This window comes from Hemicordylus capensis, chromosome 3 (genome assembly GCF_027244095.1).
Source record: "Hemicordylus capensis ecotype Gifberg chromosome 3, rHemCap1.1.pri, whole genome shotgun sequence".
Taxonomy (NCBI): Eukaryota; Metazoa; Chordata; class Lepidosauria; order Squamata; family Cordylidae; genus Hemicordylus; species Hemicordylus capensis.
Window position 1 is genome coordinate 142450414 of NC_069659.1, and position 12155 is coordinate 142462568.

Below are 12155 nucleotides of genomic sequence, written 5' to 3' on the forward strand. Positions count from 1 at the left end.
TAAAGCCAAAACTACTACTCTTCAAAAATTCTAACACGATAGATACAGTACTTGCATGGGATTGAGATCTATACAACACCAAGAAGGATAAAATGCATTAGTGCTGCTTCATGAACGCTTGTGCAAGTGCAAGACAGCTTGTATAGAAGAGCCATAATGTAATGTAATGTACAAGTTGTGTGCATCGGTGTGGCAATAACTGAGCAAAAAGGCCCCCAGCTCCTGAGGGCCCCCCAGCTCCACCCCTCCCTATTTTCTTCACTATCTCCCTCACTCTGAGGGGCTGCCAGAGAGAGGGGTGAACACAGGGCCCCTCTCCGCTAGCTACACCCCTGGTTGTGTGACAGTGTGAGAAACATGATGCACACAGAATATACTGTACAGACTGTAAGACAGAAACCTGAGAGATCATAAAAAGTTTTGAAAATAGCTTGTCAAAGTGCTGCATTAAAGACAAAGGCACGCTTATGGATTTGGGGCCATTTTTCTTATACTGCACTATTTCATTAAGACACAGTCCTTCTGTGGGAGGAAGGGGGCATTTTTGGATATAAGCCAATTATTTTCTAGCAGGATGTTATGCACACATCCTCAAGTTACAGAACAAGTGAGACACTAGAGATTGAAAGTCAAATATTTATAATGTACAAACAAAGTTAATATAAATATAAACACACACACACACACTTCTTGTTTTGTTTTTTTAAAGCCCATAAGGTACTGATGAAATACAATTCAAACTGAACAACTGGAGCTCAAAAAAAATAAAAATCTAAAGATTGATGAAAGAAAGAGCATAGAATGACAAGGGCTTGACAGGCAGGCAGTCACTTGACCCATTTCAGAAGATGTTCATCAAGAGACAGCTTGCAAGCAATGGTTCAGCAATTCATAGTATTAAGACCAGCAGTTTCCCAGAGCTGGCTGAGGTGAATGACTTCTCAGAAATTCACAAAAGACATATGATTTAAAGTTTGTTAGACCCAGAGAGCCATAATGGAGGACACTCTCAAGGAACACCTTTCACAGACCCAAATTTAAAGTTTCAGTGACAGAAACCTTACAAAGCTTGAGATCCACACTTCTCAGCTCCCTGAAGGACCAGCGCTCCATTGACTGTGGTATGCAGCTATGTACTTTCTTTCAGAAACTATTAGATTTTAAACACTCATCCCTAGGTTTGAATTACATTTCATAACTTGTTTCAAAAGGGCACAGAGTTCCGATTTAGAGAAAGATCACTCACCACATTGTAATAACTTTTGCTAATAGCAGATGTATCAAATCCTTTTGGAGGACTCTTCAGGGATCCCGATTTAGGGGAGACAGGTTTTTCTGCAATATAAAGTGTTGTAGCAATATGATGCAATTCCACAGCTCTGACACTAGAGGTCAAACAAACTGTTCTTCTGAAAATACTTATGAAATTCAGGACTATTTTTATTTACAAGCACAAAAGGATCAACCAATTAAGGATACATTTTCAAAACCACAATTTAAAAAGAGCAACTGTCACAGCAGTTCCTTGTAACGAAAAACAAGATGCTTGACATATTTCATAAAGAAATATATTTATATTAGTTGCACAACTTCAAAGAGAACTTAAAAATGTGTGGGCCTTACCCTTCCTGCCACAGTCTATGCAAAATCATCTTCAGGGCTAGGAAGCTGACAGTGATGGGTTTTAAGATAGCTGGAAATTCTGCATAGGCAATAGGACCTGTGATTAATTTCTAAAATGAGATGCTTAAACTTGCCTGGAAGTCACATCACCCTCTGACCTGAAGCCTTACCCCCTAGTTCCAGAGCTGAGGGGATCTATTGAGATTACTCAGCATGAAGAAAGTTACTTGAGAAGTTCTCAAGACAGAGAGAGTGTGTTATGCATATGCATGTATGCCTAAATAATACCTTTGCCACTATATGTTTAAGAATATTGCTGACACAATTTTTCTTATTTTTATTTGATTGAATTAATGACTTTGTGTCAAAATTCAGATAAAAACTAACATACATCAGAGCAAGAGTCTCCTCTACTTCAAACTAATCTCAAATAATTCAGCCTTTCCTCACTGTCTAGAACTCTAATTATCTTTGTTGCTCTGCTCTATATACCTTCCAGCTTCTTTATGCCTCTCAGAGAGAAAGAGAGAGCGAGAGTGAGAGCGTTTTTAAACACACACATTTTTATACCACCCCATATGCAAGTCCCTGGGTGGTTCACAATCTAAAGACCCAGTTTAAAATACAGATAAAAACTCAAAATCTTAAAACTTTAAGAACTTTAAGACTATAAACTAAAAGTCTAACTAAACAGGTATGTTTTCAGAAATGAAAACCAGAAATGAACTCCAGCAAAGGCTGCACCAATGCCAGCTGCAATGAAAAAATATTTTGCATGCTTGACTCCAAATATTCCTAATAATAATAATTAATAATAATAATAATAATACACTGCTGCAGCATTAGATGATCCCATTCAATTCACTGGGCCTAACACTATAGAGTTTAAATCCTATAACACCTGCTGTTCTCTATTAAAAGCAGAAACATACATCCCTACAACTTTAAACACATCTCTTTAGACCATTTATTGGCTGCAGAGATGCATTTGCCCTATTTTTAAAAGGTTCCTTTCCACCTGCCACTCAACAATGTAACCTGGCTTTATAACATTCACTGCATCCATAGTTTGCTACCTCTTACTTATTCACCCTTCTACAAAGGACACACTTCAAATTCATTAATTACAGGTTATGAGCATGTGATCCTAGGGAATTCTGAAAAAACTGAAGCTAGGGTTATGCAACAGAAGGTTCTTCTGTAAGTCAGCTTACCCATATTTCATATTCTATGTGCTTGTATTCAATGTTATACCTAAGTGTGCCTGCATACATGAACTGGGAGTTCCCAGAATAAAAGTATCTAGTGACGTGCAAACAAGTTGACGTCAAATCAGTTTGGTTCGACAATTTGGGGTAGAACCGAAACCCCATTCGGAACTTCCACAGACCCCCCACCCCCGCCGGTCACCTTGAACAACTCCCCTGGAAGGAGTAAGCGAAGAATTTTTTAAAAAACCAAAAACAATACTCATAACACCCCTCCCAGACCGGACCGAAGCAGAGGGAGGGGTTTGAGGGGGTGCTGGACTGGACTGGCCCAGCCTGGGTTCAGTTCAGACTCGGACTGGACCAGCTGGTTCTGTGCACACCCCTAAAAATATCCCATCTAACATCCTGCTGTTATGGACCAAAAAGTACAGGGTCAGTGCTGAGATCCAGAGGCCTCTGGGATAAAGCCCTGCGTTGGGCACTCCCACGACAAACTTGGCCATCAACATCCCCCATGTGTAAACATTCTAGACCCCCTTTCCTGCTGCCCAAAAAAGGTAAGAGGGGAGTGGGCAGACATTTTTCATCTGCATATATCTGTTGTAATGATACCTTTCCCAAGCAGACATGCACCATTGTGAGAGGGGCAGGATGAACACTCCTCTTCCAGCAGACACTTCAGGGATCAGCCGTCAAGGCTCAGCCCTTCAATGAGTGAAGGCCCTCAGGCCCAGGCCCAATCTATTGCACTGCCCCTCAGAAGATATATTAAAGCAGCATTTCCAACCAGTATGTTGGTAGCATCAGGCATGTTCAGGTGTGCCTTGGAATTTTTGTAAGAGGGGAAATTTGCTGATGAGGAAGTAGGGTGACTAAAAGCAGAGAGGAGCACAGGAGAGACACAGACACCATCACTTACTGGCAAAGCAAGTGAAGCTGCCAGCTGCCAAAATGTGTGCAAGTGGGGAAGGGAGAAAAAGCTGACCAGCTGGGGACAGAAAAACCTGGATGTCATGTGGTACTCTAACCAAGCAGTCACACATGTCTGCTATTAATAGCTGATGGGGCTATTAAGTGATGGGGCTGAATACGGCCAAGACAGCAAGGAGGCAATCTGAAACACCCAAGTGTATGAGCAGTGAAAAAACTGTGCTGCATATCAAAAGGTAGGACTGGAACAAAATAAATAAATTGGAAAGGGGGCAAAAACAGCAGCAAGGGTGCCTTAGCAACAGCAGCAGCAACTGCCTGACTTGTTGTCCTTGAAATCTGCCTGAATCGGTTTGGAGGAGTCTCTCAGTAGCTTACCCTTCTTCCCTATGTCTCCGAGTGCAAGAGCAGGCAAAGAGGTGGCTTTATTTGCCTCTCTGGCAGTGGGGGAGAAGTCATTGCTGACCTTGCAGATAAGGTGCAAGTGGCTCGGGGATGGCAGGGGCAGAGAGATGCTGCCTCAGAGGCAGGAGAATAGGCATGCTAACCTACCTATGTAGTTGTTTTCTCTCTCTCTCTCACACACTCACACACACACACACACACACTAACTAGAGAAATCCCAAGCGCACACAGCTCCCAAAGCTGGGCTGGACACTTGTCCGACCCATTTTTCAAATGTGTGAACTGCTTTCTTGCATAGTCACAAGCCTTATATAAAAAGTTATATAGACATTTGTCAAGAACATTAGCTTAAAAGTTTTATGAACAGGCATTTGAAACTTACCATTTGATTTTATTTCTCGTACATAATTGCTAGGAAACCAGCCTGTCTTGCCATTGTGAGTTCCTTCCCACCAGCCTCCTTCTTCCACCCTTGTAACATGGATAATATCTCCTTTTGTAAAAGAAAGTTCATCTTCATTGGTCTGTTGAAAGTTAAATTTTGCTTTTACCACCAGCTGATGGTTGCTGTTATCTGTCATGTCCTAGAGGAGATGAGGCCAAACAAAAAAAAGAAACCACACACAAAAGTTGTAAGTACTTTTCAAAATAAATCACTAGGCAAAATCTTACTAAATGAGATTTATAAAACAGCATCTGCAATTGCCAGCAAAGGATAACAGAAGGCTGTTTCACGTGTTACAGCAAAAGACAGGTTTCCAACATGTGTTAACCGTGGCTTGGAACTAACAAATGGCCACTGGAATGCCACTTGCAAAGAGGTGGCTTTCCCACTCCCCTCCTCCCCGCTGCAGCCACCATTACAAGAATACAGCCTCACAAGAATCTGGATCAGGGGAAACCTTCAGAGCTCTATGGGTTGTGGCACTGCAGGTGGGGGATGTAGATGGAGAGGAATGTCATTGGAAAACATGGACCTTCCCCACACTTGCCATCCATGAATGCCATAAGATCCCTCTGGTTACAAGCCATGTGTTTTTTAAAGGGCACCTGAGAGTCTAATACCATACAGCAAACACATGGTCAGGCATCATGGTTCTCAGATACATACTGACAGACATACAAATGCCCTTCAAACATTACAGAAAAATGTGTGATCTTGTGGCAGAAACATAGAGATGTGCCTTTTACTGCAATGTACAAAGGAGCCCTGGACTTTGAGAGACACAACACACAGCATGCATATTACTAAATTATTTATTTATTACATTTATAGACCACCCCATCCAAAGGCTCTGGGCAGTGTACAACAAGTTTTAAAAGATATAAAAACAAACACCACTTAACACACACTGCTTAAAACAATATAAAAACAATTTTAAAACAATTCCAAATCATTTGAAACCAATTAAAATACCCCAAAACAATTTAAAAACCTTGGAAGGCCAGGCCAAACAAGTAAGTTTTTAGGGCTCTCTTAAAGGCCGATAGCGAACCTAAACTGCAGGTATCTGCCTGGAGTGCATTCCACAGCCCAGGAGCAGTTACAGAGAAGGTCCGCCTCTGAGTCGCCACCAAACATACCGGTGGTAACTGGAGACAGACCTCTCAAAATGACCTCAATGTGTGATGGGGATAATATGGAAGAAGGTGCTCGGACACAGGCTGTTCAGGGCTTTAAAGGTAATATTTTTATCTATCTATCATATTTTTACACACAAAACGTACGTCTCTGGACAGTTAACAAGAAGATTAAAAAGTAAAACATTAATTAAAAACAAAAACAAAACAAAACCAAAAATTTAAAAGCAAGAAATGTAAAACACAATTAAAAATTTTTAAAACAATATTCTAAAAATAACATTCAAAACAATATCGGTTAAAAGCCTGGGTGAAGAAATGCGTCTTTAAGGACTTTTTAAAGGATGTCAGAGATGGGGAGGCTCTTATTGCACTAGGGAGCACATTCCAAAGCCTCAGGGCAGCAACGGAGAAGCCACCAGGTCCCTGAGTAGCCACCAGGTGAGCCGGTGGCAAATGCAGACAGACCTCTACTGATGATCTCAATGGGCGTGAACTTGCGGGTACAATATGGGCAGAAAAGAATCGCTTCTTTGCCGCACATATCGCCTGAGCATAGGTCTACAAATGAGCTCTATGTTGCAATCTGTCAGATTCAAGCCGAGTCTTTCTCCACCTGCGCTCTAGTCATCTACCTTGCCGCTTCAGCCCCCGTAGTTCTTCCGTATACCAAGGGGCCAGTTTTGAAGCGAGTCGGAGAGGATGCTTAGGAGCGATCATGTCTACCGCCCCAGTGAGTTTGTTGTTCCAATTCTCCACCAGGATATCAACAGGATCTCCGGCAGAGCCAACACTGAATCCCTCCAAGACTTCTTGAAATCCTATGGGATCCAATAACCTTCTCGGGCGGACCATCCTAATAGGTCCCTCGCCCCTGCGAAGGTGGGGTGTGACTATGAGTCCAACCTTAACCAGATGGTGGTCCGTCTATGACAAAGGGGAAATCACAGGATTCCCCACCCACGGAACACCACCCTGATCAGAGTGAAAGACCAAATCAAGTGTGTGACCTGCAACGTGCGTCGGTCCCGATACTACCTGAGATAGGCCCATAGTCGTCATGGCCACAATGAACTCCTGAGCTACCCCAGACAAATTGGTCCCAAAATGAACATTGAAGTCGCCCAGCACCAAAAGCCTGGGCGACTCCAACACCAAGTCCGAGACCAAGTCCGTCAACTCAGTTAGGGACTCTGTTGAGCAGCGGGGCGATCGGTACACCAACAAAAGTCCCAGTCTATCCCTGGTCCCCAAACTTAAGTACACACATTCGATATGGTTTGATACTCTAACAGGGATCCTGGTAAGGGGGATATTATTCTTGTAGACCACAGCCACTCCACCTCCCTGCCCCCGGTCCCTCACCCGCTCCTCAACAAAGTACCCTGGAGGGAGAAGCCGGGACCACACTGGGCCCCCAGCCTCCCGCAACCAGGTCTCTGTAATACATACCAGGTTGGCACCTTCATCCAGAATCAAATCATGGATGATTTCTGATTTGTTCTGGACCGACCTGGCATTATAGAGGAGCAAGGTGAGGTTCCATGGGTGGTCGGCACTGCTCCCCAAAGTCAAAGAGCTGGCAGGACAGCCGGAAGGGGAAACAGTTATTAGATTTCTATGTCCCCTTCCCCTGTAATGACCTGCTGACTTGCCAATGTTACTTCTTCTGTTCCCCACCACCACCGGAATGGCCACCCCACAGTCAGTGGACACGCCCCCTGTCTCCTCATCTCCAGATAAGCCCAGACACATTATACAAGTTCCTCACCCAGGACAAATTAAAAACAGAAGCCCCTTTATTAAATGCCTCCCACATACAAATACCTGGGCCAAGGGACCTGGCCCTCGCCCTCGCTTTCCTCCAAAGTGGCTCCCCCAAAGGGGCGACCCCCTTTGGTGTCGCCCCTTTGGTGGCGACCCTGTCGGTAGCGGGCCCGCCACAACAGGCAGTGTTCTTATATAGGGCCAGAGAGAGCCCCCTGGTCAGCTGACACACTCCTGGCCCCATCCTGCAAAGCAGCAAGAGCCTGCAATTCAACTGCCAAAGGCCACAGTTCTACAGGTCAGGCAGGGGACCAGCAGGTGGACTCGCCTTCCCCTCTCCCTCTCCTGCAGGCAGATGTTCAAGGCGGCAGCAGCAATAATAACCAGCACTTTGTATTTTGCCCAGAAACATATCGGCAGCCAGTGCAACTGTTTTAAGACAGGCATAAAATGGTCCTCCAGGTTAGCCCAGAGACCAGTCTGGCTGCCACATTTTGAACTAACTGAAGTTTCCGAACTACATACAAAGGTAGCTCCACACAGAGCACATTGCAATAGTCAAGGCCAGAGGTTACCAGCTGATGCACCACTGTTTTGAGATCATTCTCTTCAAGTAATTGATGCAGTTGTCGAATCAGCTGAAGTTGATGGAAAGCGCTCCTGGCCATAGCCTCCACCTGATATACGAGGGTGAGGCCTGGATCCAAGAGTACTCCCAACTGCATATCTGTTCCTTCTGGGGGAGTGTAACCCCATCCAGCACTGGAAAAATCTAACTCATCCCTCAAATGCCTGATCCCCCGCAACGAGCACTTCCATCTTGCTTGGATTCAGCTACAATTTGTTATCCTTCATCCAGCCCATTACTGCCCTTAGGCAGGCATTTAGGTAGTGAATGCCATTTCCTGATTATGATAATGATGATGATGGATTTGGGTGTCATCAGCAAATTGATAACATCCTGCACCAAATCTCCTGATGACTTCACCCAGCGGTTTCAAGCCAAGAACTATTATATTCCAGACTTGTACACTGTGCAGCTTGGTATGAATTGAAAACTAGTGCATCTTTGCTCATTTCGACATCAGTTTCTTCTCCCAACAAAATTTAGGTATATTAAAAAAGATTTAAATCACTTAGCACCTGGCAAATATTTTCAATAGTTCCTACTGTAATCATGTTTCAAATATGTATGTCCTCATAATGGAGCACAATGAGGCAGTCACCCAAGATGGTAGATTATCAGACAGTGAGAAAGGGCAGCAGTGGTCACCTTCTGTCTACTCGCCTTCTGCCATTGTGGCTACCTCATCTGCCTCCCTGCGAGAGTGGCAAGCTAGAGAAGATGTTCTAGCCACGCTCTTCTCCCTCTTTTTTAAATATGGCATGCTGAGGAGAATGGAGCAGCTGTTTGAGTGCAGCCACCGAGCCAGATGAGGCTGGGGCAGCCAGCAGGTGTGGCATCTGGCACCACACCTCAGGCACGCAAAGACTTGGGTTGCTCCTGCAAGTGTGGGCACAAAAGCAACCAGTAGTGTGTTTGGAAAAGTACTCAGGGATGAGGAGAAGTCAGCATGCCTCGAATATATCCCACCTTTTCAGTTAACTGAGTAGTTTGCCCCACCAATCAACACAACAGACAAGATGAACAACATTCAGCACTGAAATATAAATAGGTTTATGATCTGCTAACTTGAAATGAGGAAGAGTTGGAATAGCTGCCATTTTTCTTCCTTCATGTTTTGAAGTTCTATCCATTTGGAAATACATGCAAGAGATCTCTGCTCAGAGTCCAATTAGGTGAAAGCAGAATTTGCCACACACTATGCAAACAAAAAAACTGTCTGTGCTAGATTTGTGCAACTCTAGCTTGATTAAAATGCTGCATTTTAGGAAATAGGATGCCCTTCTGTCCTAACAATCCTCACTCACCTAATTATTTTTTTGAAATGAGCCTGTGGGTGCACATACATGGAAAAAATATGAAAAAAATAAGTTGTCGATGTGGCTTTTCCCAGGAACTCCCTGCTAATGCCCTGTCCTATATACATGAATCAATATGCATTTGTATTACCCACTGCTGTGAAGGGAGTACACAGAAGAATGCAAACATCCCTTCACATTAACCAGTAATGTCCTTTGAACATGACTGGAGATAAATGAGATGCGTGAAATTAGGATTTCTTTCTATGCTTCTCTTGGTTGGTGGAAACCAGCGAAGAGAAACAGAAGCTTCTGCCAATTAGGGACATCAGGAGGGAAGAGTACAGAACAGTCAGAAGACTGAACTAAGAAAGTCTTGTTACCTGTGATGCTAAGATAGTCATACAGAGGTTAAACTGCCCTTATTTGTCAGGTTCAGCTGTGTGGCACAAATGTGGGACTAATCCCAAAGCCAACTCTATATGCAGAGCTTAAGTTGGTTAGAGGTCAAGAAAACTTACAGTCAAGTCTTGGGGGCATTTAAAGATTTTTCAGTAACTGATATTTATGCCTTAGGATTGAAAGGCAGGTTACTCACCTGTAACGGTAGTTCTTCAAATCGTCTTCTGTGCATCCACACATGGGATTTGCGCCTATGCAGAGCCCCCATCTGGAAACTTCCAAAGCTTTACCTTATTAGGGAAAAAAGAGCGGGGAAACCAGCTTCCCCCATCAGCAAATGTACCACATTCCTTCAGTTCTGAGACCGCTGCAGCCATAAACCACAACACAAAGACATGGATGCTGCAGAGGGGAGGAAGGGTAGGTAGTGTGAATGCACAAAAGACCACTCAAAGAACTACAATTACAGGTGAGTAACTTGCCTTTCTTCTTCGTGGTCTCTGTGCATCATACATGGGACAATAGCAAGCTACCCTAACAGGAAGGGGGGTGCAGCCAAGAACCAATAGTAAGAAACTGAATAATGCTCAGCAAAATCAATTTATTTCTTGTGAACAGCAGTGTGCAACACAGATGAACCAAACAGCACATGAGTGTGAGACTGAACATCTAAGGCATAATGTCTGACAAATGTTGTCGGCTGAGACCATGTTGAGGCTTTATAAATTTCAGTCATAAATACAGCCCTATGGAAGGCCACTGAAGTAGCCATCGCACGCGGAGAATGTGCCCTAATATGAATCGGCAAAGGCTCTGAGGCCAGTTGGTATGCCAAAGAGACAGCCTCTCTGACCCACGCGGCAATGTGTTGGGATGACACGGGCAAGCCTCTAGAAGGCTCTGAATAGGACACAAACAGAGATGTGGACCTGCAGAACAACTGCGTGCAGTCCACATAGAAGGCGAGGGCACTTATGTCCAGAGAATGATAAGCATGCTCCTCCTCAGCGGTAGGAATAGGCAAAAAAAAATATTGCGACAAATGGAACTCAGAAACAACCTTGGGCAAGAAAGAAACATCTGGCCTCAATACAACTCTATCCTAATGAAAAACTAAATATGGTGCATCTGAGCATAGTGCTTTCATCTCAATTACTCTTCAAGCTGAGGTGATTGCAACCAAATACACTACTTTTGTAGATAACAATTTCAGGTTACATGTTGCCAGAGGCTCAAAGGGAGGTTTCATTGATTGTTTCAATACCAGGAATAAATTCAAAGGTGGGGAACACTTGGGAGTAAGTGGAAACAAGTGGAGTATACCATTAAAGAACTTTTTGACCAATTTATGAGAAAACGACCTAGACATTGAATGCTTGTCCGCAATGGCAGCCAAGTGAACCCTTAAAGAAGAAAGAGCCAACCCACTATCTTTCAAGTGTAACAGGTACTCAAAAATCAATTGTAATTATGCCTCGGAAGGCACTGCTCCTTTTACTTGTACAAACTCAGAAAAATGGGCCCATTTTGCCACATAGGATGCTAGTGTGGCAGGTTTCTTCACCACTGACAATACTTGTACTGGAGCACTAAACAAAAGTTACAGCGCTATTCACCAGGCCTTAAGGTGAAGGAACTCCACATCCGGGTGAAGGCACAGACCTCCTTTCCTTGTTAGGATATATGGCACTGATGAGAGGTGCCGGTAGAGACTATGACAGTTGAAGTGTGGTGAACCAAAGTTGCCTGGGCCACCACGGGGCTATTAGGATGCACATGACCCTGTCCTTGACAATCTTTTGGAGGACTCTTGGGATGAGCACAAATAACATGTGCTCATCCCAAGAAACATGTACAGGAAGAAAGCATCCCCTTCTGACTTCGGGTCCACCCCTGCTCTGCTGCAGAACTTTGCACATTGGGAATTTTGAGCCGAGGCAAATACCAACATGTGAGGGGTGCCCCACAGGTGAAAGACCTCGATCAGGATGCCACGATTCAAGCACCACTCATGAGACAGGGCATTCTGGCAGCTTAGAGTGTCCACCAAGGTATTGACCTTTCCTTGGATGTGGACTGCAACTGACCAGATGTTCCAATCCAGGCACCAAAACCAGTGGTGCATAGCCAGGTTGAGAAGGGAGTGTGATGCCGTGCCTCCCTGCCCATTGAGATACAAACTGGCCGTCGTGTTGTCCATGAGAAGAATGACCAGAGATCCTCTTGTATGGACGAAAAGTCCTGAGGGTCTGAAACATGGCCATCAGCTCGAGATAGTTGATGGGATAGGAACGCTCCTCTCGAGTCCAATTC

At 44.2% G+C, this 12155-nt stretch overlaps 1 protein-coding gene across 12 annotated transcripts in view; it reads right to left on the minus strand.

Moving 5' to 3' along the window:
- ARHGEF7 (Rho guanine nucleotide exchange factor 7) overlaps positions 1–12155 on the minus strand; it is a 159540-nt gene that overhangs the window by 103619 nt on the left and 43766 nt on the right. For all 12 annotated transcript variants that reach the window (XR_008319854.1, XM_053311162.1, XM_053311158.1 and 9 more), the window contains 2 exons: positions 4552–4753; positions 1247–1335 (listed from right to left, as the gene is read on the minus strand). Coding sequence is in view for 11 of the 12 variants with exons in the window: in XM_053311162.1 (XP_053167137.1) it covers positions 1247–1335; positions 4552–4753 (291 nt within the window). In the remaining variant the exon portion in view is untranslated. The remainder of the gene's footprint in view (positions 1–1246; positions 1336–4551; positions 4754–12155) is intronic.